General features: G+C 55.6%; 1 protein-coding gene across 6 annotated transcripts in view; it reads left to right on the forward strand.

The window, feature by feature from the left end:
• The first annotated feature begins 2699 nt into the window (after positions 1-2699).
• Positions 2700-24856, forward strand: part of RHBDL3 (rhomboid like 3) — a 51225-nt gene continuing 29068 nt past the window's right edge. For 3 of the 6 annotated variants that reach the window (XM_036341842.1, XM_036341846.1, XM_036341841.1), the window contains exons 1-4: positions 2700-3112; positions 4667-4690; positions 19305-19463; positions 23435-23659. In XM_036341842.1, the coding sequence (XP_036197735.1) occupies positions 3002-3112; positions 4667-4690; positions 19305-19463; positions 23435-23659 (519 nt within the window). In that variant the 5' untranslated portion in view covers positions 2700-3001. The remainder of the gene's footprint in view (positions 3113-4666; positions 4691-19304; positions 19464-23434; positions 23660-24856) is intronic. The other 3 variants (XM_036341843.1, XM_036341844.1, XM_036341845.1) reach the window with 3 other exon arrangements.

Below are 24856 nucleotides of genomic sequence, written 5' to 3' on the forward strand. Positions count from 1 at the left end.
CAATTCCGCAGAAGCCCGAAGGGTGGGAAGAGGCTGAGGCAACACTGAAAGCAGAAGGTCAGAGTGTGGCCTCAGGGTAACGGAGGATGTTGGCTATCACAACTGTCTCCATGTCCAGATGGCCTCCCCCTCCCAGCAGGAGCCAAAGAAAGGGGTGTAGTCTCCTGAACAGAGGCTTCCGTGAGAGGCTGGGAATTCTTTCCGAGGAGACTGGTGGAAACACTGTCTGCCAAGGCGGGGTGAGATATTCCTACGAGATAGCCTCCTGGATGCGTCTCAGGTCCTCCCTCACTCCTTCATTCTAACTGCTGCCGCCCTGGTGACCTCTTACTTGGACGGCATCTCCGTCTCCCTATGCTCAGGCCAGCCTCCCTCCTCTCTATCTCCTGCACTACAGCCCAAGGGATCTTCTTAAATATTACTCTCTTGCTCACAATCCTTCGATGGCTCCCCATTGCCCTTGGAGTAAAGTCCAAGCTCTGCTCATGAAACTCTTCCAGCCCTCCCTCCAGGCTGGGCTCTGTCCACGGAGCGCCTTGCTCTAGTTTCCAGCCACTAGCCATGCCAAATTGTTTGTAGCCCCCTTCACCCCATCCTGCTGCACAAGCCGAGCCTCTGCCCAGGCCATTCTCTACCTGGAATGCCTCCCCTCCAGCTTCCCCACTTGGCCTGGTTCTGGGGGCATATCCTTTAGAAAGCCTTCTTGGACCTGCAGGGACCCCCTCCTTTGGGTTCCTCTATGCCTGGGCTTTCCTGGCTGTCACCCCCAATTAAACAGTGTCTGCAGGGCAGGGTGCGGACCTTATCCATCTCTGTATTCCCAAAACTCTGTCACTGGGACTTCGTAGGAGCACAGTACATGTTCAGGGACTGAACGGAGCCTGCTGAGCTCCCCTCCACCAGAGGGATGACAGAAGGGGAGGTGTGGATAAGAGCTGTCCCTGGGTTGGAGAAGAGGCAGAATCTAAAGGGCAGATGGGGCCCTAGCTGGTTTGGCTCAGTGTATAGCACATCAGCCTGCGGACTGAAGGGTCCTGGGTTCGATTCTGGTCAAGGGCACATGCCCGGGTTGTGGGCTCGATCCTCAACAGGGGGCATGCAGGAGGCAGCCAGTCAATGATTCTCTCTCATCATTGATGTTTCTATCTCTCTCTCCCTCTCCCTTCCTCTCTGAAATCAAAAAAATATATTTAAAAAAATAATAACGCGAAGCTGGGGTCAGAACACCAACTCCTCTCAGAGCCCTTCTTCCCCCTCCCCTGCAACCACCCACCCCCTGGCCCACTTCTCCAGCCAGCACCCCAGGGGCCACACACATGATATCAGGAAGTGGCAGGGAGGCAGTGACAGGACCAGGGCCCCAAGCTGCCTCTCTTTTGGGGCTTCACTCCCCAAAGGAGTCAGCCTCTCTTCTGTCCCCCGAAGGCTGTTTTCAAAATCACACCCTAAGCAGACAGTTTTATTTACAAGGAAAATCTTGGCAGGATCTTGACTTGTTAGTAGAGTAGAGATGGGGGAGGGTGGTGAGAAACAAAAATAGTTGAGATGATCACACTTGCTGAAACCGAGATGAAAATGGGTGTCTGTAGCAAACTCACCTAATTAGAACGAAGTTAATTTCCTTTTCGTGTTTCAGGGGAGCAGTCATTGTCAGGGAGATGGTCACAGGTTGGATGTGGGGCTGCTGGGGTTATGTGTTTGCTTTGGGGACATGAGCGCATTAATTGCAATTTTCATTATTGGAGAAGAGCCTGTTTCTGAGAGGGAGCAAGGTCGGAGTGAGTGGGTGGGTGGGTGGTGAGAAGAAGAAGGAAAAGGAGTGGAAGGGGACAGCCTCCGTGTGGGCTGGGGGCTGACTGTGAGACATCACCAGGAGTCAGTCCTCCTGGGAGAAGTGGGCACGGTCCCAGCCAGCACTGGCCCCTGGCACGGTTTCCAGGCAGAGCCTCTGCTTGGGGGAGACAGTCTCTCCTGGCAGGTCTTTCGTGCAGAGGAAACAGCACCAATTTTTTTTTTTCTTTAAACTATCCACTGTTTCTTTGCTCTAACTTCATTCCTGCTTGCTTTAGTCTACCTCCCCTTTCCCAGTTGGTCAAATGAAGCCAGGGCACTGTCATATAGCCCTGGCTAGAGGGAGGGCAAGGCTTAGGGTGGGGGTCCGGGGCTTCCCTGTCTGACTTCTTCCATCCCTAAATGATGGGCCTACCTGGACCTCCCCGTGTCTGAGCCCTCAGTGAAGAGAGATGGCAGGGTGATGGCATCGCCTCCTCGCAGCATCCGTCCCCCAGTTCACTTTCAGTTAACCCTGGCGTTGCCAACTTAGTGAAACCTGCCTCCTTCACGCATCTACTGCCTCCAACTAACCGTTAGCCCGGTGGGTCTAGGGAAGCGGGCACTGCACCCGGCCCTGGCCCCGTGCAGAGTCGAACCCGACCCGGGGTGGAGGCGGGTGGTGAGGGGCCCAGGGACAGCGCAGCCCCATCCCCTCCCCGGGAGGTGCAGCCACTGCCGGCCAACCCCGCCGCCGCAGCCCTCCGCCCTCCCGCGCCGCGGCGCTCTAACCGATTTGGCCCGGGTGGCGGCGTCCAGGGGCGGGGGTGGGCGACGGCGGTCCCGGGAGCAGCCCCGCCCTCGCCTGCGCACCGCCCGCGAGGAGTCCGTGGGGAGGAGGAGGCTCCGGCGCAGAGCGGGGGCCGCGGGAGACGGGCAGGGAGCGCGGGGAGCCGGGCGCTGGGCCGGCCCAAGGGCGCCCTCGCTTCGGAGCCTGGCGTGGGGGCCGGGGCGGAGGCCGGCGGGCCGCTAGCGCGGAGAAGTTTGGCGGCCGAGGGGCGGCGTTCCGGGTCGCCAGGCGGCGGTGCGGGGGCCATGCGGGCGGGGGCGGGCGCGGAGGCGGCGCGGCGCGCACCGAGTCCCCGGAGCGGCGCGGCCGCCGCGGCGCAAAGTTAGCCTGGCGCCCGGGACGAAGCCACAGCCGCCAGCCGCCCCCGGGCCCCGCTCCGGCATGGGCGAGCACCCCAGCCCGGGCCCCGCGGTGGCCGCCGGCGCCGAGGCGGAGCGCATCGAGGAGCTGGGACCCGAGGCCGACGAGCGGCCGCCGGCGGCGCCCGAGGACGTGAGTGCCCCCTCCCCTACCCGGGCAAACTTTCTGGGGGGCACTCGGAGGAGAGCTGCCCCGACTCGCCTCCGTGGGGCAACTTGGAGGTTTCAAGGTGACGCGGGAGCGCCCCGGATTGGCCGGGTCCCCGCGGGCGGGAGGGGCGGAGGGACCGGTCTCCCCCAAAGCGCGAGCGCCACCCCCGCTCGGGCTCCCGCGGCTTCCCTGCGGGACGCAGCCCGCGCCGCTGCGCTGGGGACCGTGGGCCGCCGGGGCCCCTTCCCCGCGGCTGGTGCAGTGCCCGGGACGCGGCGTTTTCCCGCAGAGGCGGCCGCGTCACGGCAGTGACTCCCCCTCCCCTCCCACTCGCGACCTGCGGGTTCTCCGGGCCCGGGAAGGGGCGGGCGCCGCAGGGTCCCCGGAAACCCGGCGCCGCTAGCGGGTGTGAGGACCCCCTTGTTCGCCCGCGGATCAGCCCCTGCCCGCACCTGCGGTGTCGCGACACTGATTGAAATTCAAGCTGGCCCCGTCCCCGCACCGCGAGGAGGGCGAGGAGTGCGGGGAGCCGGTCGCTCCAGAAGGGGGCTCCGGAGTCCGGGACGCGTCGGTACCAGGACGGTCCCCGGCGGGGTTGCGGAGGGGCTTCCCCAAGGGCTTCCCCGCATCTGCAGCTCGAGCCCCCCTCCCCTGGGTCCCGGAAGTCACCTGCGTAGCCGGCACTGGGGGGTCCTGGGAACTGGGGTTTCCTAAGCGTCTCCCTCCCAGGTTGACCTGCACCTGGAGAGGCAGACCTTTGGCCCTGCCCCGTCACTCAGGGTGGGGGATGCGGGAGTGAAGCCAGCCCCCCCCCCCCCAACCTACCAAACCGAAGCCGAAAGTCTGGATGTGCGGGAGGAATGGGGTGGGGTGGGGGGAGCGTAACACCTTCCCTCCCTTCGGCTCCTGTAGTTAAACCTCTCACTTGCTTCTGGCCCCAAAGCCCGGGTAGAATCCCGCGTCCTCGCCACTGGGACTCAGCCTGAAAGAGACAGGGTGAATTTCAGCACATGGGGGAGCCCCTTCCTCCCAACCCGCAGGCAGAATGCTAGCGCTTGTGCGGGGGTGTCACGGGGTGGGGGGTTCCAGAGTAAGGGGTCTCTGCCCCCAGCAGGTGGAGGCCAGGGCCACTGGTCTGATGAAAGGGCACTGGGTATGCATTCCTGGCCGGGGAGCAGAAGCGGGTACTAGAGTTATAGTTACTAGAAGTTATTGGAGGCCCTTGGGCAGAGTCCGACGCCTTTATTGTCATCCTGGAGAATCCCCCTTGTTCTGCGCATCCCACTGCCTGGCTGTCTGGGGAAGAGGGACACTCCCCCGCCTCCCCCTCCCGAGTTCCCTCCCTTTGCTCAGTACCGACTCACCTGGGAAGCTCTTCCCAGGTTTTTGCTGGTCTCCTGTGGTGGGTCCCTGAACCTGGGAGCAGCTGGGAGGCTATGTCAGAAATATTAGGGGGCTACCAAAGCCTTGGTGATAAGTGTGTTTCTTTCTTTCTCTCCTTTTCCTCCTCTCCTGCATGGCCTTCCTCTCTACCAGCCCTGGAAAGTCCTGTTTGATCAGGTATGTGAGCAGTTAAATTCCCCCTCTGCCTTCCAGCCCTCCCCCAAATCAGAACTGAAGATGGTGAGGTGGGGTGGGGGTGTGGCCTAGTGCATCTCTGGGACTGAAGACACTGCTCCCCTGGTTTCAGGAGGAGGGGGCTCCCCTGAGACAACCTTCCCTCCCTCCGTCCTCCTCTCAGCTCTCTTCATCGGAGCTGGGTCTGTCTATTCTATGTAGAGACTGGACAATACACACTGAAAGTCAGGGATGGTGTCAGTATGCCAGGGGATTGCAGTTGGTCCTGGGGAGGCGGGGGAAAGGCTTAAGTTAACCTCCCCTCTTCTTCTCTAACCCACTATCAAAGCTCCATGGCCACCAATGAAGTCAAATCTCTCCCATCCTTGGAGCGTGACTCCCAATATGGGCTCTTTTGAAAGCTAACTCTGATTTTCTGGCAGGAATGGAGGGAGGGGTGTAGGGAGAATAGTATGTGATTGTTTGCAACGCCTGGAGTCTAGGCCTGGGGAATGGAAGGGGGTTGGGGATGCCATCCAGAGATGGACAGCTGACCTTCGGCCAGGATAGGGTTCTCTTTGCTTGGTACTCATGTTGGGTGCTGTTGTGATGGTCCTTCTCCCTCTTCGTGCTGCGAAGCAGCAGGAGAGGAGGCAAGAGCTGTCCCAGTGTTGGGGGAACAGTGAGCACTGAAGTCCTGGGGTGAGATGACTGAGCCATGAACTTTGTGCGGGAATATGTTTTGTTGGGGAGGGAGACAGAGCTGAAAAAGTAGCTTGGACCAGACCATGTCCGTTGCAGGCAGGGGAAGCCTTTGAGTGTTTTTTGGCAGGTTTGTTACGGGATCCAAGCCATGCTTTGGGAAGATTCTGCGTGACAGTGGGGTGGTGGTGGGTGGACTGCAGGGGTGAGTGACGCTATGAGGACCCTGCTGCCGTGCATGGACGCAGGCACTGACTTGGAGGAAGACAGTAAGAATGGAAAGGAAGAGGGACATGGCGATGGGAGACTTGGCCGACCTCACTACACTGAATAGATGAGGTGAACCACATATATAACTGACATTCTGAATTGAGGGGGAAAAAGGGAAAGTCAGGATTGGGATTGGGGGGAGTGGGGTTGGCACAAAGGACAATTTTGGTTTCGGACAAATTCAATTTGAAGAGCCAGCTAAATGCAGATGCCCAGGCAGGAGCAAAGACATGGAATTGCAGCTTAAAAGACATGGCGGGCTTGGGGTGGGGACATGGGGTGTCATCCACGTTAACACGAGGCCTGGCTGTGGTTTGAGGAGCGTCTAGTACAGCCGTGGGCAAACTACGGCCCGCGGGCCGGATCCAGCCCGTTTGAAATGAATAAAACTAAAAAAAAAAAAAAAAAAAAAGACCATACCCTTTTATGTAATGATGTTTACTTTGAATTTATATTAGTTCACACAAACACTCCATCCATGCTTTTGTTCCGGCCCTCCGGTCCAGTTTAAGAACCCATTGTGGCCCTCGAGTCAAAAAGTTTGCCCACCCCTGGTCTAGTAGGTCCTGTCTCCGTGGGGTAGCACAGCTCTCCCTCTGCTCCTAAGTGCCACCCACTCTCCCTCCAGCTCCTAAGAGTACAGCAGCTGCTGGCCTGATGCCCTGAGGCAGGAGGGAGCTGCTTGCTGCCACTAGTACCCAACCAGCAAGCTGCCAGCCCTTCACACTTCTTGTCAGATTTAGAATCAGAACCTAGAACACGGTGTATCATTCTATTTGGCTCTGTGTCTTTCTCATTTGATTAATTTCCTTTGCTGGTCCCTGGGTGTGTGTTTACACTTTAAAACAAACTATTTGGGTGAATGGAGGAAAACTTTTAGTAGGAGGAATTTGGAACTGGAGGGAGCAGGGAGAATGTGTAGGACCTGATATTAGTGGGTGGTCTATGCAATTCAGTTTCTGCCGCTGGAGGGAGGTCCCGAGTGTCACAAAGACCATCCCCCTGCTTCGCGGAAGGCCCACCCAGAGTTCATTCTGGACAGGCAAAATTATCCTAGGAGAGAAACTCCCAACACATACTCTGGGCAAATAATTTTTTTCTCACAAGTTCTGCCTATTTACTCCCATCCCTCACATGGCATTGGAGGCCAATTTTTGTCATCCTTCCTAACGGTGCTTTTTAAAATTTTTTAAAAAGATATTTTTATTGATTTCAAAGAGGAAGGGAGAGGGAGGGAGATAGAAACATCAGTGATGAGAGAGAATCATTTATTGACTGCCTCCCGCACGCCCCACACTGGGGAACGAGCCCACAACCCAGGCATGTGCCCTGACCGGGAATCCACTGTGACCTCCTGGTTCATAGGTTAATGCTCAACCACTGAGCCACACCGGCCAGGCCTGTCGGTGCTTTGTGTTGAGGGACAGGGTTTGACCTCTGGCACATACCCAGACCCTCTGCGTTCGTTCCTTTGCTTTGCAAGGACAACCCTGGACCATTCCCCTGATAGGGCTAAATGAATAGTAGGTCTGCAACTCCACAAACGACACCAGCTTCAGAAGGACGCCAGGTTATTCAGAACGCTGAAGTGTTTTATCCTTCCTGCCTCTTCCTCTGGACCTGCTTAAAGGCAGGATTTGGTGAGGGTGCACTTGGTGCCCTTAGGAAAGAACATTGGCTGGGGGTTGCAGCCACCATCCCTGCCATCTCTTAGCCCCAACGGGTCAACCTCTGGTGAATGGGGTGGGGGGAACTCACACCACACCTGTCAGAGTTCCTGCAAGCTGATGTGGCCCTAGAGTTCATTTCTCAGAGGTCAATGGGATGGAAGCCTGGCCAGTCAGCTGGATCAAGGAGATACCATTGGTCAGCTGGTTTCAAACTGGGACCTGCTGGGACCTTTTTCCAGGTGTTAGGAATGGAATTGGACCAGTTCTTCTATGCTGTCTAGTTCTTCAGCACATAGAGTAGCTTTGACTCAGCATGAAACTAATTGGACCTCAAAGGCTGGAAACCATGACCTTGGCCTTTTGGTCTTACGTGGTTACCCCTCAAGTAAATAGCCAAAATGCCTTTTGTGGGAGCTGGAGGTGAAGGAAACAGGTGAACCCAGACCCTTGGAAGTTTATCCAATTGCCCCCTACCCCCGACATTCTGGGCATTTGTCTGGCCTGCTCAAGCTGGCTTGTTGCATGATATCCATCCTCACCCCTTCCTCAGTTTTTCCCATCGATCCCAGAAGTTACAGCCATCAGGATGCCTGAAGATCATCACCCCCTCCCCACTACCTCCCACATGTCCCATGTTTTTGTTTCCTATTTTAACTTCTGCTTGAAGGAATTGTCTTCTCATATCCTTGGGATCTTAATGGTTCTCCTAAATACTAGATTTTAAAGTTACCATAAATATTAATCTGTTGTTACAGTATCACTAGAGGCCCAGTGCATGGGGGGGGGAGGGGGGTTGTCCCTCAGCTTAGCCTGCGCCCTCTTGCAGTCCAGGACCCCTCGCTCCTTACCACCTGCCTGCAGAGCTCACCAGCTGCGAGCCTGCTCAGCCAGAAACTGGGCTCGCTGCCCCTTAGCGCTGCCTTGGAGGCAGGAGAAGCTCCTGCCACCATTGCTGCGCTTGCCAGCCTTGAGCCCAGCCTCTGGCCAAGTGGTGCTCCCCCTGTGGGAGCACACTGACCACCAGGGGGCAGCTCCTGTGTTGAGCGTCTGCCCCCTGGTGGTCAGTGAGCGTCATAGCGGCTGGTCGTTCTGCCGTTCAGTCAATTTGCATATTAGGGTTTTATTATATAGGATATTAGGGTTTTATTATATAAGATGATAAAAAATGTCTCATTTTTCTATAGTTGAATCTGTTGGACTTTTGCTTCACAATTCCTTCTATTGCTTCAGGCCTGAGACAGTTTTCATCCCTTTTCAGATTTCATAAATATATGCTGCTATTTCCTACTACTTCTATGATTTCGAAAAAATATTATTTAACCCTCTACTCTATCCAGATCTTATTCCTGTCCAGTTACACCAACATCACCTATTAAGAAGCACTTCCTGGCCCGGCCGGCGTAACTCAGTGGTTGAGTGTCAACCTATGAACCAGGAGGTCACGGTTTGGTTCTCGGTCAGGTCACATGCCCAGATAGTGGGTTTAATCCCCAGTGTGGGGTGTGCAGGAGGCAGCCGATCAATGATTCTCTCTCATCATTGATGTGTGTCTCTCTCTCTTCCTTATCCCTTCCTCTCTGAAATCAATAAAAATATTTTTTTTTAAAAAAAGAAACACTCCTGCCCTGACCAGTGTTGCTAAGTGGTGTGAGTGTCAGCCCATGCACCAAAGGGTTTCGGGTTCAATTCCTGGTCAAGGGCACGTACCTGGGCTGCAGGTTCAAGCTCAGTTTAGGAGGGAACCAGTCGATGTGTCTCTTTCACACTGATGTCTCTCTCTCCTTCTTCCTCTCTCTCTCCCTCTCCTTCTCCCCCTCCCTCTCCCTCTCCCTCTCCTTTCCTTACCTCCCTCCCTTCCACTCTCTAAAAATCAATGGAAAATGTATCCTCGGGTTAGAATTTTAAAAAAAAAAACAAAAGAAAAGAAGAAACACCTCCTTTATACATTGTTTGAGAAATGTTATCATTTGGAAAATTTCTTTAGGTGGTTGGGTGTATTTCAGCTTTTTCTCTGTTCCACTGATATTCACAATTTCTCTCAGGTAATGTACCTTTTCATTATTGCTTTATATGTGTCCTGTAGCTTTCCTACAAGCTCTTTTTGATAGTCTTACTCCAGTCCCTTCCTGAACTCCAGGGAGGTGCCCTCAAGGATCCAAGGTCAAATAGCAGGTCAGTGGCAGATGTGGGACCAGAGCCCAGTAAACCCCCAAAGGGCTTCTGGAGTTGGAAAACCATTTCCAGGTTACCCTTAAAAATGCTTTCAAGATCTGCAAGTGTTTAATGAGCAGAAGGGTTCGTAGCCGAGTTCTGTTAATTTACACAACACAATTGCTTTCAAGCTCAAACAAGCAAGAGGCAAAAGGAAGAATTGAAAGTGACTTGATTGTGTCTCTCTTTTTCCCTTCCCATGGGGAGCATGCATTTCCCAGACCCCCCAAAAAGACTCCCAACTTTGCTGATCTCCCAGAAGGATAGTGGGCCAGTCTTAATTATCCCACCACAATTACAAATCTATGTCTATATAGTATACTATATACCCTAGTTTGCAAATAGAGCAGGGGAACAGACGAACAACTAGTCGCTATGACGTGCGCTGACCACCAGGGGTCGCGTACAGAACATGGCAGGCATTAGCCACAGCAGGATGGTGGGGCAGGTGAGCGGGGGCACCAGACCAAGGCAGGGTGCTGGTCGCTGTCATCAGGGCAAGCCTCTGGTGGTTACTGAAAACTCTTTGCTCCAGCATACCACGGTCCTGGCCAGCACTCCCACCTTGCTGCCTGTGCCAGCGCTGCGCCATCAGCAGGTGTGAACGGCGGCTGCCGGTCCCAATCACCCCTCAGGACTTCTCCACCTCCCCCTGCTCCTGAGGGGCCATCGGGGCCGGCAACCACCTCTTGCACCAGCTGCTGCAACGGCCCCGCTTGCACCTGCTGCCAGTGCCAGAGACGCCACGTGCACCCACTGTTGGTGCGCACCCACTGTTGGCACCCGGTGTCAGTCCCGATCACTCGGCGCCATCAGCTGATGCAAGCAGTGGCTGCCAGCCCTGATCGCCCCTGAGGGCTTCTCCACCTCCCCCTGCTCCTGAGAGGCGATCAGGGCAGCAGGTGCCACTTGGGCCCCAATTGCACTATCATCGGGTGCAAGCAGGGCAGGGCCAGCGCCATCAGCGAGTGGGAGCGGTGGTGGCGGGAGTGGGGCTACTGGCAGACAGGGGACTGGGGGCCACAGTGGGAGGGGCTGGACAGAAGCACAGAGGATGGGCCAAGACCCGCCCCTGTGCCCATTGCAGCCTCGCAATCCACAGTTCCTTTCAAGGTGCATGAATTCGTGCACTGGACCCCGAGTGTGAATTATAAATGTGTAACTACCAGAGCACAGTGCTGCTTAGATGGGCTGCCCATGACAGAACCCTGGATTTGGAGTCAGGTAGACCTGAGTTCAGGCCTTACTGACTTTGTGATGGGGAGCAAATGACATTAGCTCTCTGAGCCTCAGTTTCCTCTCCTTAAATGGAGACGATCATCTTTAACTCCCGGGCGACTGTGGGAATTAAGAGAAAGCCGATGCCCTAACCGGTTTGGCTGAGTGGATAGAGCATCAGCCTGCGGACTCAAGGGTCCCAGGTTCGATTCCGGTCAAGGGCATGTACCTTGGTTTCGGGCACATCCCCAGTAGGGGGTGTGCAAGAGGCAGCTGATCAATGTTTCTCTCTCATCGATGTTTCTAACTCTCTATCCCTCTCCCTTCCTCTCTGTAAAAAATCAATAAAATATATTTTAAAAAAAAAAGAGAGAGAGAAAGCTGAAACTCTCTTCCCAATGCCTGATAACCAGTAGTCAGCCCCTCACACCCACTTCCCCCTCTCCCTGCCTGCTGCTCCCCCGGGACTCCTGCATTATGGCTGTGACTCGGCTTCAGTCCCCTGGCAGCTGGGACATGTGACGGCTGGCCCTGGATGAGTCAGCGTGGGCATTATTACTGCTGCTCTTAGCGACCCAAGAGGCCTGGCTTTGAGTCACAGCCCCCAGCTGTCATCTCAGAGTCTGAACCTCCAAGGGCTTCTGTGGGGAGAGGACTCTGAAGGAGGAGAAGCAGGGTGGAGAGGGACGGCCTGGTGGGAAGGTGGCCCCTTCCCCCATTGCCCACCCAACCCCAGCTTCCTGTATTCCAGGGGAAGTTTGAGCTCTTCTTCCCCTCAAGACCCAGGTGTGGAAAGAGCTGGGGAGCCCGAATGTCCAGCTGCTCAGCCTGAATTCAGGTCAGGATGCTTGATTCTCTGCTGAAGGAAAGGGGTTCTAGCTTCTCCCCTTCTGAGAGAAGCCCCTTGAGAGAGATGAGCTGCCTCCCTGCAGACTCCTCACGTGGCTGAGAGAACAGAAATAATGTAGCTGGGAATCCTGGAATCACCATTCCCAGCACCAGCTGGGAGCAGGCCAGGTGATACCCCATTCTACTCTCCAGGAGTGCCTTTGGGCAAGTCACTGATCTCTGCCCACCTCAGTTTCTGTATCTGTTAAATGGGACTAATCACATTTACTATAGGATTGGTGTGAGAATAGAAGTGATAAAATACGTGCCCTAGTCAGTTTGGCTCAGTGGACAGAGCGCCGGCCTGCAGACTAAAGGGTCCCGGGTTCGATTCTGGTCAAGTGAATGTACCTCTGTTGCAGGCTCCTTCCTGGCCTAGGCCCTGGTCAGGGCGCGTGCAGGAGGCAACCAATCAGTGTTTCTCTCTGTCTTTCCCTCTCTCTTCCACTCTCTCTAAAAATCAATGGAAAAATGAGGATTAAAAAAAATAAAAATACTTGTGAAAATCAGTATTTCTGAATCAGGGGGAATGGTGGGAAGTGGTTTTCTCTCAGAGGTGAATTATGATCCTCATTGGCAAGGAAGGAAAACTGCAAGAGAAAGGGGCTAGTTCCATAACCTCGCCTCCTGACCCCTGACCCCGGCAGCTGCAGGCCTGGACGTCATTTATGGGGCTGTAAATATCCGTGAATGGGCTGGAGTTCCCTGGTGGGCTCTGGCTGTTGGGTGGGATGCTGTGCTGAGCCATAAACCCCTGGGCAGCCTCATTAATTCTGCTCTGCTTAGAAGCCGGCTAATGAGGCAAGGAGCCAACAGATGAGCCACAGTGACCCCCACCTCAAGTCGGGAGGGCAGCTGCCTGCACCTTGCCCTGTCCCAGCACACATGCCCTGGGGTCATTTCCTAGGGCTCGTTCTGTTTCTGTCCTGGAGGACAGAGGAGAGAGAGTATGGCTGCGGATAGGAGCCTTCTGAGGCTCTAGGTCCCACCTTCCAGACCCAAGACTCCTTTGCCATGATGGCACCACAGGTGCTGCCTTTGGGGTCCTTGAAAGTGCCCAAACCCCTCATTCAGATCGAGGGCCTCTCTAGGTGCGGGACAGGGAGAGGGTCCACCCAGGAGAGAGACGGGAATTCAAGTGTTGGGAGCTGGGACCGGCCGTATCGTTGTCCTGGGAATGCAGTTTGGGTACATCACACATGCAGGAGAGATATAAAATACAGTGGGGCCTTGACTTACGAGTTTAATTCGTTCCGAGACCAAGTTCGTTAACTCAAATTACTCTGTCAACTCAATGCAAAAAATCGGCCGAGAGACAACTGGTATCTCAAAAAACTCGTTAGTTGGGACACTCGTAAGTCAAGGCCCCACTGTAGATGTGTTCCTTTCTCCTCGGCTTCTCTGCTGCTGGGTACATTCTAAAGCCTTGGCGGGCGGGACTTGCTGGCCTGTGGCGGGAGGGGAGGCGGTGCCGCTGTCCTGGGTGCTGAGCAGGCAGATCCCAGCTGGTGCGGGCTGTTCTCTGGGAGCTGATCAACGGCCCATTCGGCCAGTCCAGGCAGTCGGGCAGTCCCTGATTCCGCGGCCTCTTCTGGGGCTGGCATTGCCCTCCACCCTCTGGCTGGGACCGGGGTCTAACTTTGCTGGAGGAGCCCAGACACAGTGTCAGCTGCCGTGAGGGCCTGTGCCACTCGGGAGATGGAGGCAGAGGCTGATTTGGAACCACCAGCCAAGGGGCCAAGTGCATAAAAGGGGGAAATGCCTCGACGGTGGATGCATGCATTTCCCCAGAGTGTTCCATGGAGTGTTGCTGTGAAAAAAATGCTGTGACCCAGTACGTTTGGGAAATGCTGGGCTGAGCAAAATCAGACAGGTTTCTCCATTGCAAACCTTCCAGAGCCCTTGGTTTGGTTTCTGCATCATGCCCTTCCAAGAGGGTTTCCCAAACTTACGGAGCCACAGAACCCTTATTTCATGCACCATCTGGGGCCTGGTGTTCCACAAAACACACATTGGGAAACCCGGGGCCAGTTGTACTTCATATAACTGAACAGGGCAGAGGAAAACAAGGAAGAGCAAGGCTGGAACCCCCAACCCCCAAGGAGGAACCTGAACTGTCTTCATTTTGAGCAGTAACTTGCTTTGTGATGTTGAGCTCGTTTCTGTTGCCCTCTGCTCTGGTGTGCCCATCCATAGCATGAGCGTGATGCCTGGCATGTAGTCAGTTCCTAGTAAGTATCTGTGAAATGAACCAACAAGAGGATTGAACTGGGGTCCCCCAAACTCTTTAGCTACAGCGCCCTAAGGATGGGGCAGTGCAGCCTCTGGGCCCCTGCACCTGGGTGTCCGTCCATCTGCATGTCCCTCTGTCCATACTTGGCCATCTCAGCTCTCCCCTGCAAAATGGAGCCCACAATAGCATCTACCTCATAGGGCTGTTGAGGGTTTTAATGGGGGGACTGTATAATTTATCATCCAGATTGGGGCCATTTTGAGAGGGAACGGGGCTCTGTGAACAATCACGCTCAGACAGTAGGGACAAGCCAGGACTGTCCCAGGCCCACCAGGACACGGGGTGAGGCGAAGGTGCAATGAGGCGGTGCCTGTTGTCTAGCGGGCATTCCATACGCACAGCGCTGCCTGTGCTGTCCAACCAGGTGGCATGCAGGAGGCCAGCACACAGATCACTCACAGTGGGGCGGCCCTAGCTGGGAGGGGGCTGCTCAGAACCCCTTCTCCACTCCTCTGTGCCTCAGAGGTCCCACAGCCCCAGAACCCTGCAGAGTAGCTTGAAAACTCCCTGGATCAGGGATGAGGAGAGGGTCTTCCGGGAAGACAGAAGGAAATTCAAGTGCAGACACAGAGTTGTCCTGGAAATGCAGTTTGTGCAGCTCACACACAGGAAGGTTCTTTTCAGCCCTCCTGGACCAGCGCTTATGGTGCCCTGACCTGCTGCCCCTCTCAGCAGTGTCACCAGGTGACAACACAGACCTCACCCACGCCCCTGCCTGGTCCTAATTCCAAATTTCCTATCACCCCTGACTTTGCAAGGATGCAGAATAGATCAGCTGCCCCTATGGGCTGGATGGGGTTGGATGGGCCCCCTACATCTGGAGAAGGCATGATCAATGGAGAAGCGATGGCAGTGTGCCTAGGGATCTGCCCAAGATGGCACAGCGAGGGAGGAGGGGTTCCTTCTGGGACTTGCCCCACCCCTTGCCCCATAGAGGGGGACAGACCCCAAAGTGTCAGTAGTACAGAGGGAGCCCTAGCCGGTTTGGCTCAGTGGATAGAGTGTCGGCCTGCAGACTGAAGAGTCCCAGGTTCAATTCCAGCCAAGGGCACATGCCTGGGTTGTGGGCTGGATTCCCAATAGGGGGCCTGTAGAAGGCAGCCAATCAATGATTCTCATCATTAACATTTCTAGCTCTCTCTCCCTCTCCCTTCCTCTCCAAAGTCAATAATAATAATGCAGAGGGAATTTGGTGGGTCCTTTTCCCAGCCTAGGTTGTAAGTGCACTAGGAAGGGGTCCAGGTGGGAGCTGGGATGCACGGCAGGCACAGCCTGTGCGAGGCCCCCGGCTGAGGAAAACTGGCGATTTAGAGGATTAAGGGGCCAGAGGGCTGGGTGCTGGTGGGATTAAAGTCCCCTGGAGCCTCTCCCCACCGCAGCTCTTTTCAAGGCTGAGGCAGGTGGGAGGGGCCCCTCACTGTCTTTCTCCCTCCTCTGGCCAGCATCCTCCACTCAGGCTGAATGTGGGCTTGGCCTCCCCCGCCCTCCACAGCACTGGGCCCTATTCAGGAGGCAGCTGCCAGGATGCTCCCCACTCCCGACGCCCCGCTGAGCCCCTGCCTGCGGTCCATTCACAGCCTCATTCACCAGCCCCAGTCAGGCTGCCTCCAACCGACTCATCCCAAGAGCACCCCGCTGCCGAAAGTGGGTGAATGCAGGGCCTGGGACTCCCGGGACAGAGAGCTTTGGGGCCTTGAGCGCACTGTTAAAGAAATTTCATTTGTAGGGTTTGTATCCCCAAAAGCTCCAAGCCACGGGACTGGTATGTTCTCATCGCCCATAGCTTGCCTTGAGGGAAGGGTGTCACAAGGGACAGCCAATCCCCATCACAGGGGTGCTCCCTGCTTTGCTGTGAATGGGGCAGTTGGAGCTGGACATCGAGTCCCTGTGACCCTGGGTCCTGGAGAGTGTTGGCCTGCCTTTGCGTCAAACCACCATGACCCGAGGGGATGTGACCCTGCTTGACAGGTGACTATGGCTCCAGCAAGTTACCCTAAAGTACACAAACCAGTTAGTGGCAGAGACAAGAGTGGGATTTTGCCTTGCGCCTTGCAGACTCCTAGGAAGCTCTGAGCTGCCTTCCTGGGCAATGGGATCTACCTCCTTCCTTTACACATCCTCTCTCAGGCTTTCCCTATGTCTCTTCTCCCTTCGTCTCCCTCTCTCTGCCTCCCACCTGCCCCTGTGCCCACTGCCCACTGTCAGCCTCTGCTCTTGTCCTCATCGTCCCTGGTTCTTGGCAGGGCGCGGGGGGGGGGGGGGGGGCGGGGAGTTGGAAGGTGCTCTGTGTACATTTGTGGAGCCCAAGCAGCCGCCCTGCCCCTGCCTCTCCCTCCCCACTAGTGAGCCTCCTGCATCCCTGAGGCATCATTATTAGGGTAGTGATGACCCCATTGTCTGGCCTGTCTGGCCCTGGCACTGAAAGGTAGGGTTTTGGCAGAGAAGGGAGGCTGGGCCTGATTCCAGCTCATCCTCTGCAGTCTGGAGCCTGTAATGTGCTTGGGGCAGGACTGGCAGGCCTTGGTGGGGGGTGGGGGCTTGGGGAGCCCTAGGGCAGCCCCTGTCACTAGGACAACAGCAGGGAGCCCTGGAGGGGGAGGAGGAGGGAGCAGGTGGTCCTTTGTCTGGAGCTGGAATGAAGGAGAGAGGCCCTTGTCTGATCTCAACCCCTTCACCCCACTGCCCCCAACCCCCAAGCCTATAGGCAGCCCCTGAGAAGGGACTGGTATCTCTGCTCCCATGAAATGCAAGGCCGTTGGGCTTCCTCCCCCTCAGCTGAGGCAGGAGACTCCATGCTGTGTGCAGGCCACTGCCCCCCTGCAGTGCTCATGGGGTGGGAGTGGAGGATGGATTTTCCCAGGACTCAGGCCTGCTTCTGAACCCCGCTGTCATCCCGGGTCAGCCCACCCAGCGTGGGAGTCATGTGGAGCCAGGCCAGGCTGGCCAAGGAGACCCTCCCTGGCTGACACTGCCACTTCGCCTCTCCAAGCTTTACTTTCCTGTCTGAGCAATAAGAAAGTCAGAACTGTTACTTTGGTTAAAAAATATATTTTTATTGATTTCAGAGAGGAAGGGCAAGGGAGAGAGAGAGAAACATCAATGATGAGAGAGAATCATGAATCAGCTGCCTCCTACACGCCCCCACTCTGGGGATCAAGCTCACAACCTGGGCATATGCCCTGACCTGGAATCGAACCGTGACCTCCTGGTTCATAGGTCGATGCTCCACCACAGAGCCACGCCAGGCCTGGCAGAACTGTTGCTTTTTGAGGCTCCTTCCTGCCTTAAACATCTCTGTTTAGAGTGGGCCTGTGAGACTCCTAGAGCCCCTCCCCTCCTGGGTCAGCACTCACCTCTTTGATCCTTAAATGTTGCTTCTGAGCAGCAGGGCAGCTCTGGTGGCCAGTGGTGAATAGAGGCAGTAGGAAGCTGCCTGGGTGTGGAGCCCTGGCTCTGCTGACTCCTGGCACTGTGCTCATTTTCCCGTGCCTCTGTTTCCTCATCTGTAATATGGGGATGATAATAGGACCTATTTCATACAGTTGTTATAGGAAGTCCAAGAAATTATATACCTAAGTGCTTACAGCTGTATTTGGCCCCATGGAAACACTCAACACGTATTAGGTATGTTTATTCTTTTCCTTTAAATTGATTTTAGAGAGAAAAGCATCGATGTGTTGTTCCACTTATTTATACATTCATTGGTTGGTTGTTGAACATGCCCTGACCGGGAGATTGAACCCACAACCTTGTCAGTCAGTCTAACCAACTGAGCTATGTGGCCAGGGCCTAGGCATTTTTATTCTTAGTCTTTATGAGTTGGGGTAGCTGAGTTTCCGCAATGCTCTCTCGTGTGAACCACAGTGTGTCGTCTCTGAAAGCTGGTGTTTGGGGTGGAGGGAGGGGACCCACACTGTTAGGCAGACCTCCTTCAGCAGGGCCTCACTCATTGAGTTCTGGGGGGACCGAACTAGCCCATGACTTGTGACTCTTGCCTATTTCTCCTGGCTTGCCTGAGAAATGCTGCACTGAGAAGCAGCCTTCCTAAGATAGTCGTCATTGACCTTATCAAGAAAAGGGGGAAACGTGGATCTGCTTTCTGGGTTCCCATGTCTGTCTCTGTGTCTGTCTGTCTATCTGTCTCTCTCTCTCTACACACACACACACACACACACACACACACACACACACACACTGCCGAGTCTGATTGCCTTCAACAATCTCAGTAACCCATGCAGCCTCTCTAGGATGCAGTGAGCTCATGTGGGGAGGGGCTTGTGAACAGGCAAGCCGTCCCCAGAGTTAGCGTCAGTTCCTAGCAGGGTGGGTGCTATGGGGGGGACACTGGGTGGGTTCTTCGAGGAAAGGGGGGCTATGGAAGAGGGGCAGAAAGGTTATGGATTCTCTGGGAGAGATGAATAAGATCCTTTTCTAACTGAACTGATGGGACTGTCCTTGGGAAACTGGCACCCATCTCTTCATCCGGACCTCCCCTGTGCATTCACCGCACAAATCTTTATTGAGTGTGGATTCTGCCGGCTCGATGCTAAGCACGGGGATATGTTGTGATGCTGCCGTCAGGGAACTGGCAGTCCAGGAAGGAGTCGAAAGGAGACGATTACAGAGCTGTGCGGGGTGGGCGCTGGAGGTCTGTCCCAGGCGCAGACGTGTCTACGAGGAGCCTTTCCGGAGAGGGGACATCCAGTGAGCTGGGAAGGGTGAGTCGGAGGCGAGGGAGAAAGGAATCCTGGGCGGAGGGACCCATGTGTGCAAAGCTGCAGAGGGCAAAAGGGTGATGCCAACAAACAAACAAATCACAGAGCACAGAGCCTTTGGGAGCCCTGCCCTGGCCTGAGGGGGTAGGGGGGTGACTCAGAGGGAGCCAGCAGCCACCTGCAGGGTTGGCAGGCTGTGCTCCCTGCTCCCAGGCCTCGAGCATTCCCCACTGGAGTCCCTCTGGCCCAGGCCCCAGAAGTTCCTCATCTTCCTCTGCTCATCCATCTCCTTTTCATTCCCGCTTTCCTTGTGTCTAGAGTCAGAAGTAAAGGCGGAGAGAAGGGAGTTTAACCTCTCTGAGCCTCAGATTCCTTGTCCACACACCAGACGCTTGGATTAGTGGATCTCGAAGGTCTCCAGGGCCTTCTAGGATTTTACGTGACTGTCCAAGCTTTGTGTGGATGTTCCCCTCGGGGTCCTTGGCAACATCCCAGACCCCACCCGGCCTCTGTTGGCAGAGTTCTGGGGACAGGAGCCGGGGAGTGGTGATGGAGATGGGGTACCTGTGGCAGAGCGAGAGGGGGCCAGAGCCCACTGACACCCCCCCCCCCGCACCCCTCCCCCCCGCTTGTCTGTGCTTCTCCTGTAGTGTGACCCTGGGAACACCGGCTACATCAGCTCAGGCAAGTTCCGCAGCCTCCTGGAGAGCCACAGCTCCAAGCTGGACCCGCACAAAAGGGAGGTGCTCCTGGCTCTGGCCGACAGCCACACCGATGGGCAGATCTGCTACCAGGACTTTGTCAACCTGGTGAGCGCTCTGGGGCCCTTGCTGTTGGGAGGGGCCTGTCCAGGGGTTGTGGTTTAGCCGACCCTTTTGGACAATTAAAGGGATCTCTTGGCCCAGAGCACTGAAAAAGTCCAGGCTTGAGCCAGGTATCACCGAGGACCTGGTTTCTCTTTGCCTCTCAGCTCTGCCTTCTCATCCTCTGAGAAGGCCATTCCAGCCCCTCCCATTGAGGCAGCAAGTGGCTGCCGCTGTTCCAGCGCCCACACCCTCAGGCCTCACCATGCTGGAGAGGAGAGGGGCTCCTGGTGGTAGCTCCCACACAAGCGGTTTGTTTCCTCCCTCCCATGGCCCAGATTGGGTCAGTGGGGATGTGTTGACTGACTCGAACCAATCAGTGCCCACCTCTGGAGCTGGGAGTGGGCTCCCTGCCACTGAAACCAAGTGCTGGGAGTGGGCGGCAGGAGGTCGTTGAGCTGGGAGTGGGCTCCCTGCCACCGAAACCAAGTGCTGGGAATGGGCAGCAGGAGGTCATTGTGACAGGAGAGGAGCTGGGGAGCAGGTGTCGGGAGGCTCAGGCCAGACCTCTCCAGGAGCAGTGGGGCACAGGAGCTCGTCAGACCTGCTGGCAGACGCCCTGGCTTGTGGGGGGGACTGGGGACAAGAGCCCGTGAATCCTGCCCACTGCTCTGACTGAGAGTAGGGACTCCCTCCTCTCTGCTGTGAGGGTTACTGCTGTGTTATTATTGGGGTGAGATTGGAATGGGGTCCAGTGGGGTTCAGCAGGAAGCATGTTACCTGCCACAGGATGGTTGGAATGTCAGTGGACTCTACATGAACTAACAGGATGAATCCAAGGCTGGAGTCTGGCCTTGGTTTCCCTATTGAAATGGGTGGGGACGTCACCTCTCTTCTGTCACTCATTGAGGGGTGAGACAGTGTCCTCTCTTCTGTCACCCGCTGGTGTCAGTAATGGGGGAGCCAGTCCCACTCAGACCTGTCCTGTGCCAGATGGGCTCTCTGATGTGGACACCCAGCTTTGGACCTGCTTTAATTGCCTCTCGGCTGAGGGCCTGCCTTTGCCTAGCGATTACAGGGAGCAGCAGTAGGGCTTTTGGGTTCCACTGCTGTTCAGAATGGACCCAGGGAACAGGCCTTGTAGAGAGCAGGGGTCAGAGCTGAGCTACAGGAGAAGGGGCAGCTGCGATTCATGGGGCAGGCAGTGGAGGTGAACCCTGGGACTCAGAGCCCAGCTGTGCCACCAAAGACCAGGCCACAGGCTTGAGCCTGCACAGGCTCATCCACAGCCCAGCGCAAGCACGTCTGCTGCATCCCCTGCTCAGTCCAGGGCAGCACGAGGGCCTGGCTGGGCCCGGCAGATGCTTCTCTCCAGCAAGGGGTCTATGGGGTCCTCTGTGAACTCAGAGCCACAGGGGACTTGTCACTGTTGAGATTTCTGTCAGTTCAGAGCTGGAGCAGCCAGCTGGAGCCTGGGTTCGTGTGAGCTGGGCTGTCCTGGGGACCAGGACTAAGAGGAGGTCACCAGCCGGGAAGCTCTGGGGAGGGCAGAGAGCTCAGGGCCTGGAGTCAGGCAAACCTGGGTCCCTCTCCTGGCTCTGCCTGTGCCACTCACTGGGAAAGATCTTATGAGCCTGGATTTTACCTCCTTCGGGGTCATTGCAAGGATTCAACGAGGTGAAATATATGAAAGACTTTGTTGTCTGTAGTATTCTTCCAGCAGGTAAACTCTGCCTCCTTCCTGAGCCCTTCCTCATCCCAACCCCCACAGTGCTTTGCCAGGTCTCTCTTGATTGATTGATTGATTGATTGAAGAGAGAAACGTCAACCTGCTGTTCCACTTATTTATGCATTCATTGGTTGATTCTCGTATGTGCCCTGACCGGGGATTGAACCCGCAATCTTGGCTTATGGGGACGATGCTCCAACCAAGTGACCTACCCGGCCAGGGCGCCAGGCTTCTCTTATAGCACAGACCACGTTGTGTCCCAGCTGAGTGTCCAGGGTGGTCACGTGAGGACGTGCAGGTTGTGTTCTGTCCAGGATGCCTGGCAGAGGGGAAAGTGGGGCCTGGAATCTGGCATGGGCTTTGCTCCCCCAGGCCTGGAAGGGGTGAAGCCACCTGGAGGGAGCGGATCCCTATCTACTTGGCAGGAAAGTGCCAATTACCTGGATTCCAGAGGCAGGCAGATCTGGATGTGAATCCTGACTCTGATTTCCTAACGATGGGTCTTTGAGAAATTACTCTCCAAGCTCTGGTCCCCATCTTTATGACATGGGGATAATCCTAGGCACCAGATAACTAAGATGACACCCTCTTTTGCTGCTGTTTATAACCTGTCTCTCCTTATAAGTTCCGTGAGGCCCAAGACCATGGTTCCTCCTGCGCCCAGCACAGTGCTAGGCACACCAGGGGAGCCGGTGAGTGGGGAGTATGTGCTGCTGTACTCAGGCTGAGCCTGACCCCGCAAGGGTCGTCAGGGTGTGACTGCGGGTGTGTTTATGCATGCAGTGCACTCCCGTGTGCATATTCCCACTCGGAGACTGAAAGAAAGGGTGGTAAGTGTGGCTACAAAATACTGCATGCTGGGATCCTGTCTTGGGCTTACCGTGTACCTGGAGCCCCAAGCCCTGTCTGCATTTACAGAACTCCTGAGCCAGTAGGAAGGACCAGACCCGAGCTTTGTAGGTATGGAGGGGAGGAGAATAGGGAATCTTTGGAAGGGCTTCCTCTGGGAAGGCCTGCTGGGGCTTTAAGCCAGACTTTAAGGTAGAGGCAGCAGAATCCAGGAGCGGAAAAGCTGCAGAGGGAGGCTCATTCCACTGTTTGGTCTGAATGCAGATCCTCCCAGCTTCCTTCCCCCGACAGGGCTTCAAACCCCTGTGCCTTGGTCTGCCTGGTGCACCTGGCCAGCCCTCTCTGGACTCCTGCCTCCGGGTTCAGCCTCTTGTCCACCACCGGGCCCACAGTCCCAGGAATACGCTGCTAATCCCCACCCCAGCTGCTGTGGAACAGCCACCCAGGCGGTGCTGTGGGCTCTGGGGTTGGGAGGACTCAGTCTCTAGGACATCTCCTCATAATCAAGGTCTAGAATGTGGTCGTGGAGGGCAGATGAGAGGCAACAGAGGCCTTGGGGCTGGACGTCAGCAGGCTGCTCTGATCTCTGGGAGCCAGGCTGACTGCCGGGTGAGCAGCCAGGGCTCTACTGTGCCGGGCAGCCTCAGGCTGCCAAGGCAGGGTCAGCCCTTAGGCAGAGTTCCATGGCCAGTCACCTGAAAGTACTCAGGAGTGGTGACCTTCCACAGGCACAGCTTTGGGTTCTGGGAGAGTCAGCAAGGGCTGCCCAACCCTTCCCACACAAATGTTTATGAGGACACTAAGTCTTTCTCACCCTCCAGCTCTCACTCAGATATCACCTCCTCCAGGAAGCACTCCCTGACCACCTCGAGACCAGGTTGGGCTCCCTCCCCTGTGCTCCTGCAGCAGCCCTGACTCTGAACTGTGATTGCTGGTTACTTATCTGTCTCGAGCTCCACTGTATCCCCTGGGCCTGGCAATGTGCCTGACACGTAGTAGTTGCTCAGGCAATTGTGATGGATGGATGAGAGATGGGGGGGATGGAAGGAAGGTACTGTGACTATATGAATACAGGCTCAGGAGCCTTACAGGGTGTGAACTTGATGGGTCCTAAAAACTCTCTGTGCTTTGGTTTCCACATCGAGCAAAATGGAGATATTCATAGGCCTTATGTAACAGGTAGACTGACTGCAACAGATGAACCAACAAATGGTGAAGTGCTTAGAACAGCCCCTGACCTGTAAAAGCTCAGTGAATAGTGCTTCTGGTGAGCTATTGTAGAACAGTAAGAAAGGTGGGATCGGGCCTGGTTAAGTCTAAGGATTGTGCTGGCCGGGAAGTGGGTCGGGGCTCCCGAGACCCTGGTTCTGACCCTGCCCCCACCCTGTTTCCTGTGCAGATGAGCAACAAGCGGTCCAACAGCTTCCGCCAGGCCATCCTGCAGGGGAACCGCCGGCTCTGCAGCAAGGCCCTGCTGGAGGAGAAAGGGCTGAACCTCTCCCAGCGGCTCATCCGTCACGTGGCCTACGAGACCCTGCCCCGGGAGATTGACCGCAAGTGGTACTACGACAGCTACACCTGCTGCCCCCCACCCTGGTTCATGATCACCATCACCCTGCTGGAGGCAAGGACAAGGATGGGGAAGGGCCGCTCGGCCTCAGCACAGCCAGGGCGAGAGGATGTCTGAGTCCGTGAGGGGCAGGGCAGCATCTTCTCCACCAAAAGCCGATGGTTGAGGGAGGAGCCAGTAGCAGTTGTCATTGCAAGTCCAGCCCCAGTAAAGGGCTTGCAGTGTAGTCCTATTTCCTGGACCCCAAAGATCTTCCAAAGATTCTTACTTCAAGCAGTAGTCACTGCAGCAAAATCCCCATGTGACCAGCCCAGCTAAACAGTAACAACAAAAACAATGTAATAAGTTCACCGATTTGGGGGAGTTAGTCAGGCTAACTCACGAAAACCAATTTATTTTAGTTCCTCCCTGAGTGAGTAATGTGGACAGGTCATTTGCCCCCCTGGGACTCCATCCTCAGCCTGGGAAGCAGGAATAAGCAGGCCTGCCCTCCTTCTCCCGTAGGCCCCCTCCTGACCCAGAGAATGGAACACAAAAGCCTCCCACAAATGCATATGGGAGGGAGTGTTTCTGAACAGGTAAATATGGACTTAACACATTTTGAAAGAACAGCCTCCCCTTAGGGAATCATCCAGACCCATTGTTATTCTAAAAGTCTCCTGCTTCGCTATCAACAGAACCCAAAGGTACCCTTTTCTGAATCAGGGCCCATGCATGCGTGAGGAACTCTGAATTCTGTGGCCTGTTCAGCCCAAGAACCTGTGGGCCCCCTCCACCCCTAAATGGATGCTCGGCTTCCCTTTGGCGTTTTATAATCTTCACCGGTTTCTCTTCCAGAGCCACGGGCCTAATTACCACCCCTGCATATGTTCTTGCAAAGTTCCTAATCAGACGGCAGGATCGTTAAGCTTCATGGCATTCTTCTTTTTTCCTAAATGAGAATAGCTGGTCTGCAGGCCCAAGGCTTCTTCCAAGTTCACGTTGAAATTGAGATTTTTTTCTGAGATATTCTTGGACTCCTTCTCCAAATGCTTACTGTGTCGGTCTATTTATTAACTTCTATTTGAGGACCAATAATAACGAGCTGCCTTGGAAGCTGTATTTGTTGCCAGGCCACCCGCATCCTGTTAGGTGGACAGAACGGCTCCCCAGAGAGCCCAGGGGAGTCCAGCTGCTGGCGGGCCTGAGCCAGTCCAGGCTCCACCCAGGAAGCCCTAACCCGACGCTAATTACAGCTGCCTTCCCGAATTG

This window comes from Myotis myotis, unplaced genomic scaffold (assembly GCF_014108235.1).
Source record: "Myotis myotis isolate mMyoMyo1 unplaced genomic scaffold, mMyoMyo1.p scaffold_m19_p_17, whole genome shotgun sequence".
NCBI classification, from domain to species: Eukaryota; Metazoa; Chordata; class Mammalia; order Chiroptera; family Vespertilionidae; genus Myotis; species Myotis myotis.